The sequence below is a fragment of the Paramisgurnus dabryanus genome, chromosome 5 (assembly GCF_030506205.2).
Source record: "Paramisgurnus dabryanus chromosome 5, PD_genome_1.1, whole genome shotgun sequence".
Lineage (NCBI taxonomy): Eukaryota > Metazoa > Chordata > Actinopteri > Cypriniformes > Cobitidae > Paramisgurnus > Paramisgurnus dabryanus.
This window is the reverse complement of record NC_133341.1, coordinates 21,792,653-21,814,831: the sequence shown is the minus strand read 5'-3', so window position 1 is coordinate 21,814,831 and position 22,179 is coordinate 21,792,653. Positions and strand designations below refer to the sequence as shown.

Genomic DNA, 22,179 nt, shown 5'->3' with positions numbered 1-22,179 from the left:
TATAATTTGCGGAATGGTCCATCTGGTGGATAATAGCAATATTACGGATTGCCAGAAAAACTCGTCATTGGCAGGGACGCGTTTTCACTTAAATAAAGAGTTAACTCGTCAATGGCGGAAAGAGTTAAGTGTTACTATACGTTTTAGTCAGGTCAGGTTTACTGTTTAATACCACCAGTGCTACAGAAACAATTGTTTAACTATATAATACCTGATCACATCACAGCAAATATATCTCATAATTCTGAATTATCTTGTAGTTCTAAAACAGTTTACATAAAACATTTACTTGACAGTGTCCCAAATTCTTTGATTATTCACTGCCCATAAGAGTCACATGACTGTATCACTTCTTTATTTATACCCAATTCCTTTCTCCTCTTTCTCAGATTTATGAAACACTTTACAATGGATGCACAGCAATGCTTCAGGGCATTTTAACTCATGTGGCTCCATCCGCCTCTCAGTGTCACAGAGGATGGAGCCAGCTGACCACTGTGAGTCTGGTTATGACATGTGTCAGGGCTGACGTGTGATGTGGTGTTGACATCTGTTAGCTCCAGCCTCCCAGGAAAAAAAACTCTCTCTCAGAAAGTGCCTTTGTGGTGCAATAGATGGAAGTTGACTGCTGATGAAAAGGGAAGAGAAAGAGAATTTTCCCAGAACGACAAATGTAAGCTGACTGCAAGGGCAGTGAAAGAGGACGAGCACAGGGCATCACCCTTCATTTAATTTAACACAAATGCAATTTTGTGTTGATGTTCCTCTGGTCTGGCTGGATAATAGCATTATCACAGGCAATTGCACACTCAGCAGCACGCGCATACTCTGTAGCAAATCGGAGGACAGTGACAGGTTTAGACATTTAAGGCACTTAGCAATAATTTTAAATCATTGCTTAAGTAATATGTATAAGCAAACCTGATTTTATAGTATGTCCCCTCCCACTTTTCCTGATAATGCATTGGTTTAGAAACAGGGTGCGTCTTGCATACCTGTTACTGTGTCTGCATACCGTTTCTAAGTGCGTGCTCTCTCTCTGTCTCATCATCTCTCAATGAGTTTAGCATGAATGCGCATTATATTACCTTTGTAACATTCAATGTATTTTCAATTAACATTAGCTTTATGTTACTTTTCATGAATCAATGGCACTGGCTTATTATAAGATGGGTCAAATTCTTTTCAGTTGAGACAGCTCAAACATGTGTCTTAGTCTAGGACTAGGCTTAAGCCTTGTCTGTAAAACCAGGGATAAAAGTTGACTATAGGGAAAGAAAAGGCATGCTTAACAGACATAATGCAATTAGCAAAAATAAAGTTATTTTATTTTAAAGTTATTGTTAAAAATAAACTTAGTGGGCTCTATCTTACACCCGGCGCAATGCAGCGCAATGTGCGACGCAAGTGTCTTATGCTAGTTTCCACCCTGCGCAATTATCATTTTCATGTTTAGCGCCACGTCTTTTAAATAGCAAATATATTTGTGCCCCCTTATGCGCCCATGGGCGTTTTGGTCTGAAAAAGAGGTGTTTTCAGGCGCATTGTTGGCGCGTTGCTATTTTGAGGCAACTAAAATAGACTACGCCATTGACAAACAAAAACCTGGTCTACAGTCTAAAGTCAATGGCGCAATATGTTTTTTGTTATTTAAAGAGCGCGTTAGTAATATGCGCCTAAACAGGACGACAACGCGGGTTTGTTTAACACATACATGAATGTGCAGCAGCATAAAAACGCTTTTAAATATGAAAGATTAAAGGATTGAATGTAAAAAAATGAATTATTATTGAGTCTCTTGGACATAAATGAGGACTAATTATGAGACGTTAGAAGGCACAAAGAGCTTTTTTTACTTCCATGACTAAAAAAAGGGTTTTAAAGGTTTTAATAAAAAATAACAATTTAAATACAAGTGAAAAACAACACAATTATTTAACATTGTAACATAATCTTAAACTTGGAATCTTCTTCCTCCGCTTGGTTTTTAAGTTTACAAAGTCTGTCATCTAAATAGGCATTAGACATAGCGCCAGCGCAACTGGCTTTTAATGGCGATGAGAGCTGAGACTCTCATTGGTTTATTGCACGTTACGCCCAAAATACTCTCATTACTCATTAAAAAAAAGGACAAACCCTTTTCGACCATGTGCTCGGCGTGCAAACCATTTTTCCCGTCGTTAAATTAGCAAAAGTGGATTCGGACACGACCATTTAGACGTTGCGCTGTGCGCTTTAGACAGTGCGTTTAGATCGTTAAAATAGGACCCAGTAACTTTTAGCCCATCAGTTCACACGGCATAAATCACAAAGAAAGAGTAAAACGACTAATGCTGTGTTTAAAATATCGGTACAACGATACATTGTCATGAACTCCTGATGATGCGCGCATCAATAAAGCAGCTTCTGTATCGACTCTAATGCACTTTAGAAGGTAGCATGGCGGATCGTAGTAAATCCGCGATCGATACAGAAGGACCACATGTGAAAGTTTAAGGGGTGCACTTGACTTTCCGCGTTAGTCTGTCTCGCACACGGAGGTGTCTGCATACCATTCCTAAGTGTGTGCTCTCTCCCTTGCTCATCATCTCTCGATGAGTTAAGCATGAATGCGCATTATGTTGCAGATATCTTAACCTAAACTGCTGCAAAGGCCAAGTCAAAAAGTAGCGCTGCACAAAAACTGCACACCGCGTTGTATGAATTCACAATAAAACGATTGCACCATTTAAAATCAATGAAGCTTGCGCTGCTGGTTTATGAGCCACTCTCTTATAATACAGCAACACATTTGGGAAGACGACACAGAGCTGCAGGTGTAAATTGTGTGTCTAGGTGTTTTATAGCACCTGCCACATTAATAATATGATTTCTATAGAGAAATAGTATTTAGTTTGACTGCATGTTTTTACATATAAATGCAGAAGAATTATACGAGAGAAGAATGTAATGCCTAGTAAGGCATTAACACGAGTTAAGTACTGTAGCTCTTACAGAGATAGTCTTTCTACAAGCTCCTCTATAAGCTAATAAATTAATAGCAAAAACACAACTTTTACAACACTGTTTATTCAATGTAATAAACAATAAACAGATAATAATGTAACTAAATTCTAAAAAAAAAAAAGTCTTGTATCGTGATGTGCATCATATCATGGCAGTGTATCTGGATACGTTACATTATTGTCAAATTGTTGGCGATACATATTCCTCATAGACATGCTATTGTGGAAACATTTTAGTGCCGTATACTGTATAGATTTGCTTACACTTGTCTATCAGTTTAGGTGGAATTCTTGTAGCCCTTCCTTCCTTTTCTTATAGCACTTGGTGCTGTGGCCGTTATGAAAATTATTCATTTGAACTTATGCTGGAGGGAGCTGCCATGCAGAGCAGGTGGGGAGTACATGAGCGTGTGATGGAGAATGACATTAATGTGCTATTAAAGCGTCTACCCCCTGAGCAAAGTATCACGTTTTCTACTCTGAGCTCACAAACACACAATGACACGAGTCATTTTAAGGAGGTCACACCAATGTTGTAAAAGACAGTTGACAAATGACCTGTTACCCGTAGTGCCAGAGCTTTTGAAACCACACACTGTATAGGTACACATAATTGATCAAAGTAGTCATTTAGCAGATGCTTTTATCTAAAATAAATTACTGTATTCACACTCTATGGTACATAAAGACACTCTATGGTACCTGGAGATGCTCTGTCCAAGGGCACATTGACTTGTAACTTAAATCAACCAGGAGCCTTTCCATTTGCACCCTTGAGCTTTTGACAGATCAAAAAAGTCAAATAGCACATATTTTCAACACGAAAAATGCCATTTCAGGTATTGCACCTTGCTAAAAAGCTTGAGGTTTTCTTTTTTCAGTTTACTTTAGTAGTTCTGAAGTGCAACCAGGGGACTCATTAATTTTGGGTTTGAGAATTTTACCACCTTCTTGACTCATTTGATGTCTAGATGAGATAGGGCATGACTAGGGGAAAACAACTCTTTTAAATTTAAGATTTTTTATGCAAATCTGCTGTAGAATGGTCTAGGGATGCAGTTAAAAATGAGGCCTGGGATTAAGTCCCACGCTAACATACACTTTTATAAACTAGGCAAAATTGGGGAACTCGACAGCCAGTGATGCCAAAATCTTATTAAAATTGTAGCTTTGTTGCATAAGAAAAAAATTAATTCAGTTAAATTCAATTTTATTTTATATAGCACGTTTCACAATTGTTTAATTCTTTCAAAGCAGCTTAACATAAAAAACAGGAGAAAACACAGAACATCGGTGGACAACATAAGAAGTGGAGTAAAGCGGCTAAGATTAAACCGTACAAATAAACGCAATAATGATGTAACGTACAGAAGAGAGTTCTAAGTTAAGCCAATGTAAGCTGACCCCTGAGGGGTTGAAAAAACTCCTATGAGAAAAACCCAGGGTGAAAGTCCTAGGGAGAAAAAACCCTTAAGAGATTCTATAGAGGATATAGTATAAATGAGATACTATAGATACTAGATTAGATACAGTAAATTGCGGTGTAAGTATATAACCCAGACAAATTATGTGAATGCTTTGTTCCGGACAAGCTACCTATTACAGCATAGGTATATTTACTTGGCAAATTATGTGAATGCTTTGTTAAAGAGAAATGTCTTTATGTTAAATTTAAATTGATCGACTGTATCTGATTCTCGACATTGTTTGGTAAATCATTCCAGAGCTTAGGGACTAAGTTTGATAAAAATGATCAAATAAGTGTGACTAGTAAATGGGGCAAATTTATTTATATGGGGTCATTTTTGATTTTTCTGATTTAGATGTTGTTTAAGCTGCAGTTTGTTTTCATAAATTTGCTTATACAGTAAATAATCCTAATTTGATTTTAATGTGTAAAATTAGATATAGAATTTCCCCCTGTACTACATTTACATTCAGGCATTTGCCAGATGCTTTTATCCAAAGCGACTTACTAAGATTTACATATCAGTAGGTGTGTGTCCTGGGGATTGAACCCATGACCTTAATATTCTACAAATTGAGCTACAGGGACACATACTAAATGGTACCCAAAGCCCTTATATCATAATGCTTTAATGATGTAATAGACCATCGTGTAGAAGTATGCTGTGGAGTACTAATCGGTGCAGGAATCGGAGACTCAAGAGCATACTTCAGAATCTCAAAATGACAAATGGGACACTCTAAGATTTTTGAATGTGATGAGCACATTTTAAGGCTGTAAGACCACAGTACACCAAAAGCTCACCAGTTGGGACAGGGCCTTTGAACAAAACAACAAAATGCTGTACAAGGCCGTCGCTCTCCATGGTGCTGAAATAATCGTTCACAGATACAGTGGGGGTTCATTGTTAGATGTGTTCTGACCATAAGACTGAAATGGCAGTAAAGCCTCTTCCCACTGCTTCAGACAAAGAATCTACGCAGATTCTTTTGAGTTTGCACGAACAAACAACATATTAATGTTAAAAATGTTCCTGATTGATGTGGTATTATTGTGCACTTAAAAGTGTTATTTTCTCCTTTACTGAAGACATTTTTCACTTTTCATTTTATGTGCTGTCAGAATATTATGCAACCCAACCAAACACCTTATTATGATCTCAGTTTCATTTATCTTTGCATCAGATGATCTTTTGTCGGTGCCACATAACTCTTGTCTTGCCATCACTCATCCAAGGATTACAAATGATATTACAAGACTTTTCTCTAACAAGCTGTTGCAGACTGAATATCAGGAGCATGTGCTCGGCGGTTGTATTTCTGCTTGTGTTAAGTCCTCAAATGATCGCAGACTGTGCCCCAATTATTCTGTTCGTGGTTGTGACAAATGTTGTTAGACTACATGTAACTGTAAATGAAGCTTAGAGAAGCCAAAAACATTTGTCACAGTTCATTTTTTTATGGCTGATGGCTTCGACTCTTGTGATGGCTTTGACTATGTGATGTGTTTGGCCATACTTGGTCTAAGAGGCAAACAAGATGCTGATTCTAAAGCTCCAATGGAAATTTCAACAATCCTTCCTCTGATTAAAGATAAGGCTGGCAGATCAGCCATGCATCCCTCTTGAACCACACCTGTCATCCAATGAAAATTCCTGCAGGAAAATCTTACTTTTCATCAGGGAGAAACAACCATCTCCTATTAACATATTGCTCATATTTTCATCTTTCAGCCTGGATTATATGCAGTCATTAGTCATGATTTTCCTGCCTGCCGCTGAATTTCGCCCCCCACACTAAGCTGTCGATGGAACGTCTCAGCTCGGGAATGATGAATAATGTCTGTGTCTTTCAAGAGTGTCCATGAGACAGACGCAGGGCTTGCTTTGTTTACCCCTGACTAACAGTACCATGTAGAGTCAGCTCAGAAGTGAGAGCAATCTGCTTTTATGATCAATAAAGCTGTAGGACAGGCAGGATAAGCCGTGCAGTTTTGGTCTGCTTTTTTTTCTACGCAGTGTCATTCATTTTTTGGGAGAAAACCAATTGAAGAAGGCACTTGATTAAATGAGATGTTAGTGTTTCGCCTCTCCGCTCTCCCGTGACACTTTTTCTCTGTGGTTGAGAGCTGCTCATTTATTACTGGAAAAATCGCATTCACGTCTGCTTAAACGGATGGTGTGGTGGGAACAGCATTCATTTTGTGCCATCATCTCAGCAAGATCTGCGTTATATGATATGTGATCATTAGCAAAACTTGATTGCACTAACCAGATAATTCCTGATGGCAAACCTACAAAATGTAAATTCTTAAAAGGTGTGCAAAAATTCAAATTTTCAGTATTAAGAAAGCCTTTGGGCGTTCACACACTCAAAAAAGTTATAATAACGGTTGTTTTTATAACTTTGTAACTTTGTAAAACATGGTGCAATATGCAGAAAAACTGCAGTAGTAATTTGCCTTTATGTGTACATAGGAATTTTCCATACAAGGCAGTGGAGTTATTACAAAATGGTGCTTTGAAGGATGTAGTGTAGAGTTTATGACACAACTTTGCAAAGAGCTTCAGCAGTCCAGTAGGGCTGTGTATCGGCAAGAATCTGGCAATACGATACGTATCCTGATACAAGGGTCCCGATACGATTGAATGCGATATGCTGTGATACTGTAACCAAAGTGATATACTGGGATATTTCTTATTTTGGGAATAGGAATTGATATATATGTAATAATTTTAGGAAAGCTGTCAAAAACACACCACCATATGCAAAAAAGTAACTTGTTGTGTGAACTTGCTCCAGAGTGAGTTAAGAACCGACCCTGACCCTAAAACTGCCATAAATGTAATACCCAAACCCCTATTATTTGATAGCTGGACCAGGTCGGCACATATTCCACAGCACATTGCTATTAAATCAGTCAACAAGTTGTAAAAATAAAACCTTGTCTTACCCTAGCAGCATTCTCCTTTGTAAAATTGCCTGACATATGCATACAATTCATATCCATATTATTCCTCTTAATTCATATTTCATTATTCCAGATGTAAAAATGGGTGACATTTTTATCTTAAATCAGCTTACATAATAAGGACTGTTTATAAAAATGATTGCTCATTCAGTGCAATGGGCTTGACATTAGCATTGCTTATTTGCTACCATCTTTGTGCTCTCATTTTAGATATAAAAAGACAGTTCATTCAAAAAAAAAATGTGAAAAAGAAAATGTAGTGCGTGATCGCGACTTTCAAAACAGGAGCAAGTTGTTGTCAGTCGCCATAGAAACTGGAGGAGCGCATGAGACTGGACATGCGCTGTTGCGCCTTAACACTGACTTACTCTGATCAAGGCCAGGTGTTCTCCGATCGATTCAGGACAGTTTTACACAGAGTGTTAATCAGACCCGGGACCTGAAGTAATTAAACTAGGAGCGGACCCAACTGACCATTTAAAAACAGGTCCTGTACGGGTCCTGGGTCCTCCATGAAGACCTTTACTTCATGTCACTCCTGAGGTTTAGAGATAAGAAGATTGCTATCTAGCGATCGCGATGTAAAATGAAAACAAAACAACTGCCATGAATTAATGTAAAAAAAAAAAACGATACTGTATTTTTGAGAATCGATACAGAATCAGTAAACAAAATATCTTGATACACACGTGTAGCGATATTTTCTTACACCCCTACAGCTCAGCAGTTTCTGTTAGCATGCTAAAGCGCAGCTCACTTTCAGTGTTGGCATGCTAAAACTTTCACAGAGATGATGCTTCATCCCCTTTGCTAAAAAATATGAAAACTCTGCACATAAAGTGATTACAGACAAAAGGAAAACACATTTTGATGAATTGATGTTTAAAACAACCAACCAAAAATGCAACTTATGTAATCGTTGCGTAATCATTTTTGGCACCAATTTTGGCTTAAATGTTCAAAGAGATTTTAAGATGTGCTGAAAGCAGAAGTAATGTAAATAAGTTTAACTGCAGCAACTCGAAAAGCTTACAGTTTTGTGTTTCCTTCCCAATTAATGCAACATAAATCTGCACAAGGATACTCTTTGTTTGCTCTAGCGACAGAAACTCAAGGGAATTTGTATAGCTTATGAAAAAGGGACACTTAAAGGGATAGTTCACCCAAAAATGAAAATTCTGTCATCATTTATTCACCCTCATGCTGTTGCAAACCTGTATTACTTTATTTGTTTTGCTGAACACAAAGGAAGATATGTTGAGTAATATTTGTAACCAACCTTTTTTTGAGTCACATTTGCTACCACAGTAATATTTTTCCTTTTATGAAAGTATGAAAGTCAGCGGTGCTTCTGTTTCCTGCTTTATAACAAATATCTTCCTTTGTGTTTAGCAGAACAAAGAAATAAAAACATGTATGTGATGACAGAATTTTTGGGTGAACTATCCTCTTAAAACTTTAGCCTTCTTTTCACTTTTTAAAAGCAAAACAGGAAATGTTAGCATCAGCACCACACCAGTTTCATTCTAATCTAACAAGAAAAAATGAATACTGAAAATGAAAGAATGAAAACAAAATGAACTGAGCCTTCTTGAACGCATTTGTAAATACTAAAAGCATGCCATCTTCTATATTCGAGCAGCAATAGTAATCCCTATATTGTTGCCAGGTACTTCCTGATGCATTTGATATTTATCTATTACAAGTCTTTAGATATGCTCCCTGGCAATGTTATGTTAAGAGACTTCAGTGTATTCATTTGATTCTGAATTTGAAGTAAAGGAGGGAGGGAGAAAAAGCTATACTGATTTATTGTGAGCCTAAGCATGTTACAAATTCCTCTTAATCCACTATTTGTTCTACTGTGAGGTTTTCAGAGCAGAGATACTGAAAAAAAAAATGTGTAGAAGATAAATTTAAGCTGATGAAGCGATGCCTTTAAGTATTGTGTGACAAATCTGCTTCGACATAAAGTCCATTCCAGGGATGTCACTAATTTGAAAAGGCAAAGACTGTTAAAGGGCACCTTTGATGCTTTAACGATTGTAGATTTGTGCGAAGTTGTAAGGGTTGGGGTTTGTATCTGTGACCATCTCATTTAAAGTTATTTGTCTTAAATTAAGCCTCCAGGGTAACATGCATTCCTTGCACTTGCACTTTTAGGCTAATGCAAGGCTTTAGCTAGCTATTTTCATCTTACTAACAATCTGTGGCACACACAACAAGGAAAGACCTCCTGGGAGAGAGGGGAGAAAAAGTGTTTTATCAGTAATACACTCAAGAACTTCAAGCTGAAAGACATGAAACTGGAGGTATGTAGGGCAGCTTTGTGAACCCAAGGCCATTAAATTTTTTGCTGTATTTCCTTCTTCATAACTATACAGCTGATTTTTTAACATTACTTGCACAATTGACTGAGATTGAAAGCTTCAAGCTTTATTTAGACTGTGAATTTGTACAGTCAATGGCCATTAAGGATCCTGACTGTGACCAAACACTAAAAATCAATACTTAATGGGCTTTGACATAAAGTGAATTTAGATGTTCGTGTCTTCTGCTTTCTGTGTCTCGCTGTGCAGGGCTGAAAATACGCGAAGTGACGATCAATGTTACCAGGCAGCAGGTGGAGGACTTTCATGGCCCGGAGGACTACTGGTGCTTGTGTGTAGCCTGGAGTCACCTAGGAACCTCGAAGAGCCGTAAGGCTACAGTGAGGATTGCTTGTGAGTTTACTAAATATTTACATAATCTTTAAATTACCTAACATTTCCTTCTCTTTAAGCATTTTTATGAAACAGTGTTTAGCATGGAAAAACATAAATGGGTGATTCTCATGAAATCCAGACTTAGAAGGTGTCCAGCATCAGATTTTTTAAAAAGCCCATGAAGCCATTTTTTTTCTTGCACAAATTAAGGTCTGAACTTACTATAACCATTATTTTATAGAATTATTAAATTTTTTTAGATTATCATTATCAAAAATTATCAGTAATGCAACATGATATTACATTAAATAATGCATGTACAAACTCATGTTTCGGTCAACACATCCTCATCCCATGGCGTCAATATTTGACGCCACTTGACCATGCGTCAATATGTTACGCGGAGGGTATACCCTTCGCGTCATTTTTTGACGAACTGGGAACTTCAATACTATTAGGTACGCGAAATTAAACAGTTGTCGCCTGACATTGGGGTTAGGGATAGGTTTGGGTAGGGATGTCATTATGTAAATCTAACCCTAAACCGACGCGAAAATGGTAAGAAAATGGTACGAAAATAGGAAAGAGAATGCAACGGACTCAATAGTATTGAAGTCCCCAGTTCGTCAAAAAATGACGCGAAGGGTATACCCTCCGCGTAACATATTGACGCATGGTCAAGTGGCGTCAAATATTGACGCCATGGGGTGAGGATGGGCTGGTTTCGGTAATGAGAACTAAAATGTTGTCTAGGTACTATGACAAACACAAAATTTTATCTGGAGAGAAAAAATAAGAACTGCTTACCTGCTAGCCATCTTGAGTGTCACAGTCAATTATGTCCCTTCCAACATTTTTTTTTTTTTGAAAATGTTAGTTCCTTGAGGGCTTAACATTGGTCTTGGACACATTTATATTCCTTATTATTGTCTCTACATTTACCAATGATCACCAAATATCACATGTTTCTTTACTGTAAATGTTTATAGTATAACATGCACTGAAGCTTTTTATTTTTTACATTTTTTTATTATAAATATTCCATGTCAGGTTGGGGTAATGAAATTTTCCCCCTTAAATGTGAAAAAAATTGGTTTGTATGATGTCATTTGAAATCATGTGCAAAATAGTACATGCCACATTTTGCATTTACTTTTTTTATCAAAATGTTTCATGACACCTCATAAGTCTCATTTCGCGAGAATCACTCAAATGTTTGTTGAAAGGCAGATGGAGTGCAGGTGTGGACCCCAAAAGTGGTTTGTTTTCTGTGGTGAACCAGCCTGAAGCCAAACTGGTTTTGGTTTCTTTCAGCAAAAAGTCAAGTATTTGCAGCGTATTACTGCGTATTACTTTACAAATCAAAACTGTCAACCAATGAAACCTGCAGCTCAAGCAGATGGAAGGATCACCACTGAGCCTGCCTGCACTCTCTTGTACTCTTGCCCTAGCTTACCAAGGTTGCCAGGGAGGGGAGGGCACAAGAGGTAGAGAGCAGGATGCTGGGTGGTGAAAGGCATACAGTAAATTGGCCAGATATTGACTTCAGCTCTGCCCGGTGTGACAGCTGCCTCTTATCTTTTCAAACAGACCTCCGCAAGAACTTTGAGCAGGATCCTCAGGGGAAGGAAGTGCCACTCAAGGGCATGATTGTGCTGCATTGCCGCCCCCCAGAGGGAGTGCCCATGGCAGAGGTAAGACCCACCCTCTCAGCTTCTGACATCGTTCCCACAGGGAGGATTTCGGGAAGGGTAGTACAGGCTCTTTGCTGCATTAAATACAGTCCCATTGACATACATAGTAGGAAAAAATAATACTATGGAAGTCAATGGGACTTCTGATTGGTTTGGTTACAAACATTCAATAAAATATTTTCCTTTGTGTTCATCAGAACAAAGAAATGTATACAAGTTTGTAACAACATTAGAGTGAGTAAATGATGAGAGAGTTTGCATTTTTGGCCAAACGATCCCTTTAAGGCACTATAAGGCACAGTTACTCCATTTTCATCACACATTTTTCACAATTTAGATTGAATACGCAAGTTTGTACAGTCAAGAATTACAAAGGTACAAAGTTGCCAATTTGCACAAATCATGACCCTAAGTAGGCAATATATCTACATTGTTTGGCGTAATTGTAGTAGAGTTGGATCTTGACAGCCACCATTGCTTTATGAATGATTCAGTGATGAAATGGAAGAGCTGTGTCAGCTTTTGTCTCTTTATGAGCGTTGTAGACAAAAAAGGCAGAAATCTGGGAAGGACTGGAAGACAAGAATCTTTCCGCAAGTCCTTTGTCAACACAAATGAAGTCAGCTATAAGAGAAGCTAGTGAATAATGTAGTGTGCAGAACCAGCGATCTGCAATCTACCCCATTCCAGCACACCTCCGCCATGAAAAATTTAAAACCAAACAGTGAGGAGGAGGGGTGCGAAGATTTATAGAGCATCATTTTACCAGCATGCGGCCTGCTAACACACTCACTTTCTCTCTCTCCCCCTCTCTCTGTCTTCTAGTGGAAATGTGTTTGTGGTTTTAAACTGTCATAAACACCCCCTTGAGAAATACTCTGTAGGATTTCTGTGGTCACAAAGCTAACGAGACATGTCTTTCTGGATCCTAGCAGTTTTTCATCACTGTTGGCTCTCAGGATAAATAGCCTTTCAGAGCTTTATTCTAATGAGTATGCAGATACTGTCATGCACATTATAATTGGTCAGTGTTACTTCGCATACACTCATTAAAAAAATAAGCACCAAAGAATGGTCATAAAAGTTGTTTGTGTAAGTTACGTATAACTTTACTGAAGCCATGCAGGAGATTTGTATGAAACACATAGACTCTAAAAATGGCCCATAATGGGTAAATATTGGACATAACACAACGCTGGGTTAGAATTGACCCAATGCTGGGTTGTTTTAACCCAACTGCTGTGTTGTTATTATTACCCCATGGTTGCATAACAACAACAACCCAACAGTGGGTCATTTTTAACCCAGCATGGGTTACCCACACATGACATTTGACAGCTTTGGCAAGTACACTGACAAAAATGATTCATTTAATTTACTCTGATTATTTAAGTTATATTTAAACAAAAGATTTTTTGTTTTGTTTTGCCTTTCTACATTTTTTTGTTTAAATGTAGCTTAAATAAATTGATTGTAACCACTTACCTTAAAAAAATTTAGTAAATTGAATGAATCATTTTTTTCAGCGTACAGGTTATATCAGTGTCATCAATTTCAGTATGTTCTTGATGATGAAGAAGATGCTTTTCAAGAAGCACTCGAGTCATATGGATTGTTTTCATGCGATTTTATTATTTTTTATCCTTTTGGAGCTTGGCAGTGTAATTCACAATGCACTTTCCTTGTATAGGAAACAGAAACTCAGACAATGGGTCTCATTCACTAAGCATTCGTACGCACAAATTTGTTTGTGAAATATGCGTTAGGAAGTTTTAACCAACAAATCAACCAAAACTTTTATACTTAAATTTCTTCTGAATGTTTGCAATAAGGTAAGATATATATATATCTGTGTTATACATTTTATTTATACCACAAGTCTGTTGAATGCTGTATGCACACCTTACTTGTCAAATGTCTTAAAAATAGGCACCAGAGCAATGTTTGTGGTAACCGTGGTATAAGAGGAATAATTGACTCCGGTCCTTTGAATTATTTGAAAATAATTAACCATCAGCATTTGGGTGTGCATTATTTTCTTATAATTCAATGGCCCATCGTCAATTATTCCTTACATATTTTTTTCCTTGTTCATGATTACTGCATAAGTTGTTCTTATGTTTTTGCACACCTTTAAAATAAATTTAAGTATGAAAGTTTTTGTTGAACCATGATTTGTTAGTTTAAATGTTTGTACGCACATTTTACAAACAAATTTGTGCATATGCATGCTTAGTGAATGAGACCCATTGTCTGCAATGGCATACAGTACATACTGTGAGGAGACAATGACAAAATTATCTATTAAATAGTGGTAGTATTTATGTGTTGTGTATATCTCATCAATGAAAAATGGTGGCATGAAATGATGCTGTATCTACGCAGGGGTGCTTTTTAGCATTTCAGTAATTACAACTTTAACACAGAAATGTACTGAAATGACCTTTTTTCAAAGAGAAGAAATTTCCTGTTTCAGATCTGAACTGTTACATGTTTCCCTAGAGAGCCATTTAAGCCTTTCTGGATACTTTCACAGGTCTAGAGTGTGTTATCATAAAAAATCTGTTGAATGAGATTATGCACACATTTGGCAAGGTATATTTTGCTCAGAGATTTTTTGTGTTTGTAATGCCACATTTACTGACTTTGATATTGAATTATTCAGATCAACACATCATTTAGGGAAACAAATGATCAAAATAACCTTTACTCATAAAAAATGGCTCCTTTTTTGTATTTGCATGGAGTGCTTTTAGAGAAGACATTTGCAAAGAAAAAATGTATTTTAAGATGCTTTGAATAATGTCTTTGTCTTTTAAAGTCTGTGTAAAGTCAATAGCATTATAAATGTTAGAAATGTATTGCTGAAACATGTTACAAAAACTGTGAACTATGTAGTACTGAATTGCTACTAAAAACTAAAGTTGTTCTCAGTTTTTTTGAATACCCACTAACACAATCTCAAGCATTTATTCAGGATGTAGCAGTATTTGAAAGTTGTGAGAGATGTTGTCTTAAACGTTTTTTGAAAAACCGGCCGTTCGCTGTAGGCTTTAAAAGGGGAATTCTGTTAAAGAAAATCATGTTACAGGTATTATATATGGTATTATAGCAACATTACACACTTACAAAAGTTTGAAAAATGGGATCAGAAAGAACGCGACCTTTAATGTTAGCTTTCTCGTAAGTGGGTGAGGTTTTAGCGCTGGCTGAGAGAATCCTTCTTTTTTCCCAAGATTTTGATAACTTATTTTATTTACGTTGCGCTTTTACATTTTTTTCGGTGTCATGACAAACTCAAAACACGCTTAATATCGCGTTATGTGGACTTTAATATCTCGGTTGTTTCTCCAAGATAGCAATGGGATGGTGTTAACACTCAAAAGTTTGCTTCTCAGCAAATATTGGAGTTATTAATCATGTCCCAAACAGTGCTTGCTTACTGTCTATCTGCTAAGATAGAAAACCAAAAGTCAAAGATTTAAACATTTGTCATCACATTTATCCAAAAACAAATTATATAGGTTATGTAATCCACATTAATATTTTAGCTTTTACTATATACTGTATGAACAGCATATTCTTCAAAGAGAACAAAAGCCTCTCTTTTATACAAGGTCTCTATCCTTGTATTTTGTTTCTGTCTTGTTTCAGCTACCACCAGCGTGAATGATGACCCTCATGATCTAACAAGCCAATTACAGCCCTGTCTGAGCTGCATGGTGTATCCAATCTATATGTTTAGCTGTGATAAGGCTGACCTGGAAGGAATGGTAATGTGGTTGTGTGAGTGAAGGAAGATGAGACAGACAACCTTGTGCTTTGTATTTGAGGTTGCATCCTTTAGTATTAAACTCTTTAATAGTCATAATAGTGTTAGCACAGCCCTCCTCAGCGTGAATGAGTTTGTCATGGTCTGTTCTTTGTGTTTATTTTAAATTCAGGATCATTTTTTTCCAATTTCCAATTCAGATTGCATCAAGGGATATCACATTTCTGGAATTGAAAATAAATTGGAATTTTGACTTCTGAAATTGAGTTAAATGAGAAAACTAGGGAAATATAAGTCTGTGCAAATGGAGTTAATTTTCGTGGATGGAGACCTCAATGATTGGTTTATCTGAGATGACTTGGATTGTAGAGATGCCTTTAGCATGACTGATGGACAGATAAACCTGACCAACTGGTATTTTTCCCTTTACTTATCAGAAAAGAGGATAAGTGAGGCTCATGTGAGCAGAAGATGATCCCTCTAAATTGTTTGTTACTGCAAGAAACATACGTGCCTTGAGTATACGGTACATTGGTTTATGAGGTTGGATATCATACATGAATAGGGAGACGGTGCTTGAACCCTGCAGGGACTCACTGACCCAGGTACAATGAATTCCAATAAAGATAAATTGGTCAGATTATTGGCTTTATAAAAGAAAACCGGTAAGATTTATATAGTGTAAACATTTGAAGGTCAAAAGAAGAAGTAATATCAGCTGTTAATAAGATTTTGAAGTAAATATAATTTAAGATCAGAGGTAATAATGTAAGGGGGCTAACTACACAAGAGTTCTTGTTGAGATGCACTTTAAAAAAATGCATGGTTATTTTATACCCAGCGTTGAGTCCAAAAGAGACGAACCCAAACCACTGGGCTGAAATTTAACCTATGCTGGGTTGTATCAACCCAAAATGCTGAGTTGTTTTAATTCATTGTTGGGTCAAATATAAACATTTTCTGGGTTATTTTAACCCAGCGGTTGAATATATTGTATTAGCATGTAAATTAGGCAATAGATATTATGCTTGACACAACGAACAATCAAGTAAAACTTGTTATCAGTATTCATATAGAAATGTTGGAATTACATGATTTTCTAACTGTTTCTTAAAATCAATTTCAATCTGTGCTCGTCGAATTTTTGTGTGTAAACCATAGCACTACACTTTATGTTATACCACTATTTTAATGTTATACTACTATTTTCACACCTCAAAGGCACATACTGTATTGGTACATATATTATGTATCATGCAGCTGCAAGAGAACGTAGACACAGAGCAGCTGCTGCCTTTGCCAAAAATGCTACTTTGTCCCTTTTGCAACCACCTTTGTGCTTCTGCCCTTGGGCTTTGAAGCCACATGAGAATCCAAAGATGTGTGCACAAAGATTTGTCATTCTTGACTTCAAGAGACTACCTGAATGAATGAATGAATGAAGGCAGATTTATCAGTTTACATTTCATGGTAACATTTCTGTGATTTGATTGGTGAGTTGTTTAGTATGCATCTCATTTGTAAGCATCTGGAAAAGGGCTAAATGTAAATTTAAAATAAGCAAGGACATTCTTAGGGATTGTTTCTGTGATGAGTAAAATGCAAATTGTTGTGGAGAATGCAAATGATTAATAGCAGGTCCTGTGATCCGTAACTGGATTACTGTACAGTAGTTCTTCTTTATTGGAAGATTGTTCTAAAATATTGCACATTTTGGCAGCAACTTAGCAGGAATTTTTTTTTTCAATAAAACAAGTTTTATTAAAGTTGCTGTTTTATTAAAACATGGATAGGAATACGAAAGATTTTTATTGCCTATGTTAAGATGCTGAGATGGGCTGGGATCAGAGCTACGTTCTTACATGGGATATTGCAGTCGAGTTTTTGAGCATCATAGCAATTGTCTGTCACAGTCATTGTTACATTACAAGGGTTTGCTAACCCAAAGCACTTGGCAGTTCTTGAATTACTTTTAAAAATTGGATTATTTTTAACAAAAGCAGGCACTTTTATTTTGCCCACATTCCCCAGCTCATTTTCTCTTATTGTCAAGCTTGCGTAAGTCCTTCTTGCCAACTTCTTGCAGGGGTCCCTGAGCAAGATGCTGTTGCCATTAATAAACCACAGTATTTCAGCTACTTTAGGGACATTGGGAGCATTTAAATTAAAAAGTCACCCAATATGGATCCTATTCTGTTTTAAAACTGTTCTAGAGTGACTACTGAAAAATCATTGAGAGCATTCATGTCACAGAGTAACTTGGGATTGTTAATTACTGAATTGGGAGTTCTCTGGAAAAGTGCATTTAACTACTGCACAGAAGAAAAAGTTTTTATAAAACCTAATAAAGTAACTTACCCAATTTACACAACCCATTTATGGAAACTAAGCTGCAAATGTGGGTTGTTTAGAATGCATCACAGGTAGAATGACAAATCTCTTAACATATGTACACAAGTTCATATAGATATTAGTTCCTTACTGACTTAGTTCACAAAAAATATTGTAACTGGTTTTAATAGCATTACAGCATTAATATAGTGTTTATAATACATTTTGAAGCTTGAGGGCTCTTGGTCACTGTCTACTTTTAGTATATAGAAACTGTAAAACGACATATGGGTATAAATATAGCCTATAAAAATGAGATGTAAAAATAAAACTGAAGTTGGTTTGCAGTTTAAAAAACATTAACCAACATTATGGGCCCTATCTTGCACCCACCGCAATTGACTTTGTCAGTGACGCATGTATCATTCGTATTTTGCACCGGCGCACAGCGGGTTTTTCCCTCCACAGACGCACGTCGGCAAACTAGGGAATGAACTTGCGCTCCCTGGGCGGTTCAGCGCAAAAAAAAGAGGTGTGTCCCGGCGCAAACCATCCCTGATGCTATTTTGCAGTTTCAAAAAACAATTGCGCCACTGATCAGAAAAAAAAAGTTTAAAGTCAGTGGCGCGTTGCGCGTTGTTCATTATGCTATTTTAAGGGCGCATGCTTGACCATAATGTATAGCGTGCACAACCGCTCCTGGCGTACGCCTGGTAAATCCGTCATAATAATAGCAACCCGCCATGGAACTTGCGCCCTTGCGTTTAAAGGGAATGTTGGATAGCGTTCTGATTGGTTATTGACGTTACGCCCAAACCACACCTATGAATAATGAACCTACTTCAGACCAACCCCTTATTGATTTGCGCCCGGCGCAAGAGTTATTTCTCACGCCTGGAAAATAGTTCCAGCGCCCAAGATCCGCCCACAAACTCACTTGCGCTTTGCGCTTTGTACTTGCGTTTCAGATCGTTAAAATAGGGCCCTATAAGTGAACTTTGAATACATTTTTTGTTGTTTTAACAAATACAACTGTCATTATTAAGTAATTAAATAAATGCACTTGAATAGAAGAAAATTAAAGTAATAGTTCACCGAGAAATGAAAATAACCCAAAAATTTACTTTATTCTCTTTAAAAGAGTTTGTTTCCAAAACGTGATAAACGCCATTTTAAAAAATCGGGGTTTGTATCGGGTCAGTAGGCTATTAAAAAGAAAATTCTTCATTTTATGCTAAATCTGATATCTGGCGTGTTATTCTGTCATCTTTTCTCTCTTTTTTCCCCCAAAACACAATAAACGCCAGTCCCCCCTCTTTCCAGAATGCAATAAATCCGCTCAACAAATCACAGCACACTATTCCATGCACGTAAACAACAATGGGTGTGCGGGAATACACACATAATCCTAGTTTTCCTCATCTACTTTGTACTTTGTGATCAACAAACAAACAAACAAACAAAAAACAATACTTTTGATGGCATTGATAAAATAAGTGTTTTGATTAATGCCAGTAATGTTCATTTTTTTAATCAGTGTATACCACTAATCAACTAAATAAAATGTAACATGGCAAAGATGAATGCACATTTATGCATTGATTCAATAGATTTATAGGATTTTGAAAAAAAAACTTATCAGGTTTTATAATAAATCTTTGAAAATCAAATTATGGATTAGAATTTTTAATGTTATTCACGAGTTCACACTTACAAATAAATTGGATAGATTAAAGTTATAGTAAACGTATTTGGTGTGCTGTCCGGGGAGAGGGCTATGAGCTCGGAAATGGGCACAAACGCATAGTACCCCCCCACCGGTTAAGGAAATAACCTGGTGAGTGAGAGGAGACGAGCTGGTGAAGGGATTCTGAAGACTGCAGAGGATCTTTGGAGAGTTAAACTGTCACTTATATATGGCTTGCCTTTGTGCTGATTGGGTAGATATGATGATTACTGATTGTGGACAGCTGGAAGTACTTAAGTGGTTTATTTGACGTACTCCTCCCGAACTAAGTTAATAAAACATCACTTATTAACTAAAGATGCTATGTGAAAGTTTGTGACAGAAATAGTGGTTTTATCTTGTCACTTTCTTGGTATAGAAAACATATTTTCACATTTTGTAACCAAACTCTTCATTTGTTAACCCACTGTAGTCGAATTGATTACTTTTATGATGGATGTGCTTTTTGGACATTCAAAAAATATGACATAATTTAATATACTACAAAGCTGGGAAAATCCTGGATATTAACATTTAGTCATTTAGCAGAAACTGTTATCCAAAGCGACTTACAAATGAGGTAGAAGCAATTAGAGCAACACAAGAACAGCAATACATAAGTGCACTAGAACTAGAACTCTGATTGTGTTCAGCTGAAGACAGAAAGTCATATACACCTAGCATGATGAGAAGTTATAGGGTTATTTTATTTTTTTTGCCTGAACTATAGTTTAAAGTTGTTCGAAGTAAAAAAAATTTGCCTCATAATATATTTTAAAGATGAAAACACAAGCAGTTGCAGAAATTGAGATAGAGTTGTCAGCACTCTCAAAAGTCGCAGCTGTGTGTTTTGTCCATCTATTAACAGTTTAGCATCATTAAATCTCTGCTGAAACACTCTCAACAGCCTCAGCCATAAACACATCTCATGTTTACCTGCAAAAATTATCTAAACATTATTGAAAATATAATTTTAGTTTAAAAGCATTTTTGAGCATTTCTGATTTCCTGTCACCTTTATAAGTGACAGCAGAGCAGCCCATGTGCTTGTGTTCAAAGCAAGGTCTTCACTTAGGTTGATCTTTACCTGTCAACCGAGTCTTAAATGGGCAAGAAAGAAGCGATAATGATATTGCAGGATTCTCATGAGGACGTGGAAACCTCTCTGTCAGCTCTGCCTATGTTAGCTGTGCTATAATTGATACAAATGTGCCAATTAGGCCATTTATTTCTTACATCTCCTGCCACACATACACTCACTTCATTTGTATTTGTCCCCTGCATTTGTATTTTTCTTCCTCATTTTCTCTTCTTTATCAGAGCCCCTCTCTCTTTCTCTCTCTCTCTCTCTCTCTCTCTCTCTCTCTCTCTCTCTTCTCTCTCTCTCTCTCTCTCTCTCTCTCTCTCTCTCTCTCTCTCTCTCTCTCTTGCTCGCTCGCTTCATGCACTTTTTCAAAGGTTTAGTGAAGGAGTGATGCTCAAGAATGCAGAGCAGGACTGATGCCTCAGAGAGGGCTGCTTCCACTGTGTGCTAATTGCCTTTTTCAACTCCCAAGTTTCTCAGAAACCTTGAGTAAATATAAGAGAAGTGCTTTCCGCTGGCAAAGCATCTGAAGTAGTTTATGGAAAATTAGTTTCAATCACACTCATCTCCGGCAGTATGGAAAGTACAGCACAAGCACGTATGCAATGCACGGGCACCTTAATCATCTTAATCAGAAGAGTCGAGGAGAAAGATTGTAAAACAGACAGGAGGAGTAAAGAGGAAAAGAAGGGGACATTGGAGATTTTACATGACAGTGTTTGGTCAAAGTACTGAGAATTAATACATAGTTTTGTAAATTTGGTTTAAATGTTGGTTGAACTTGACTAACTTGATTTTGTTTAAAAGCTTAACCTGTTGTGAATATTGTATTTTTTTACAGACAGTACTGTGCAAAAGTCATACGTAACACAGACGATGCCTAAAGACATTTAGCCCTAAAAATTTCCATATTTCCTGTATTTTCTGTTTGTATCTTAATAAAATAGATTGAAAAATAAATATGGAGGGACATTAAAACTTCTAAAACAACGAGTCTGGTGGTGGTGGCCTGAGACTTTTGCACAGTACTGCAGGGCCGATCCTTGGGGTTATGGGGCCCTAGGCGAGACCTTGAAAATAGGCCCCACAGGTGTAAAAAATTTCATAGCAATGCAATTTGACAAGTGAAATTAAAACAGACAAAAATGAAAATGTATTTAAGTGTAGAAGTATTTATTAAATGCAACATATTAAGCAATGTTGTTAGTGCAACAACTGTAGTGCAACAGAACTTCAATACAAATATCATGGATATTAATACAAAATAATTACTACAGGGTGATACAGTATTCAGTACAGTTTGAACCCTACTATAGTATTTTTTAGTATCTAAGAATTTTACTATACAGATTACTTCAGTTAATTCTATAGTATAATAGTCTTTTTTTCATGTGAGTTAATTTAGAAAGGGTGATGGACATTTT

At 36.8% G+C, this 22,179-nt stretch overlaps 1 protein-coding gene across 3 annotated transcripts in view; it reads left to right on the top strand.

Annotated features, from left to right (window-relative positions):
* Positions 1-22,179, top strand: part of unc5db (unc-5 netrin receptor Db) — a 176,996-nt gene that overhangs the window by 119,784 nt on the left and 35,033 nt on the right. For all 3 annotated transcript variants that reach the window (XM_065250301.1, XM_065250302.1, XM_065250300.1), the window contains exons 3-4: positions 10,023-10,166; positions 11,739-11,842. In XM_065250301.1, the coding sequence (XP_065106373.1) occupies positions 10,023-10,166; positions 11,739-11,842 (248 nt within the window). The remainder of the gene's footprint in view (positions 1-10,022; positions 10,167-11,738; positions 11,843-22,179) is intronic.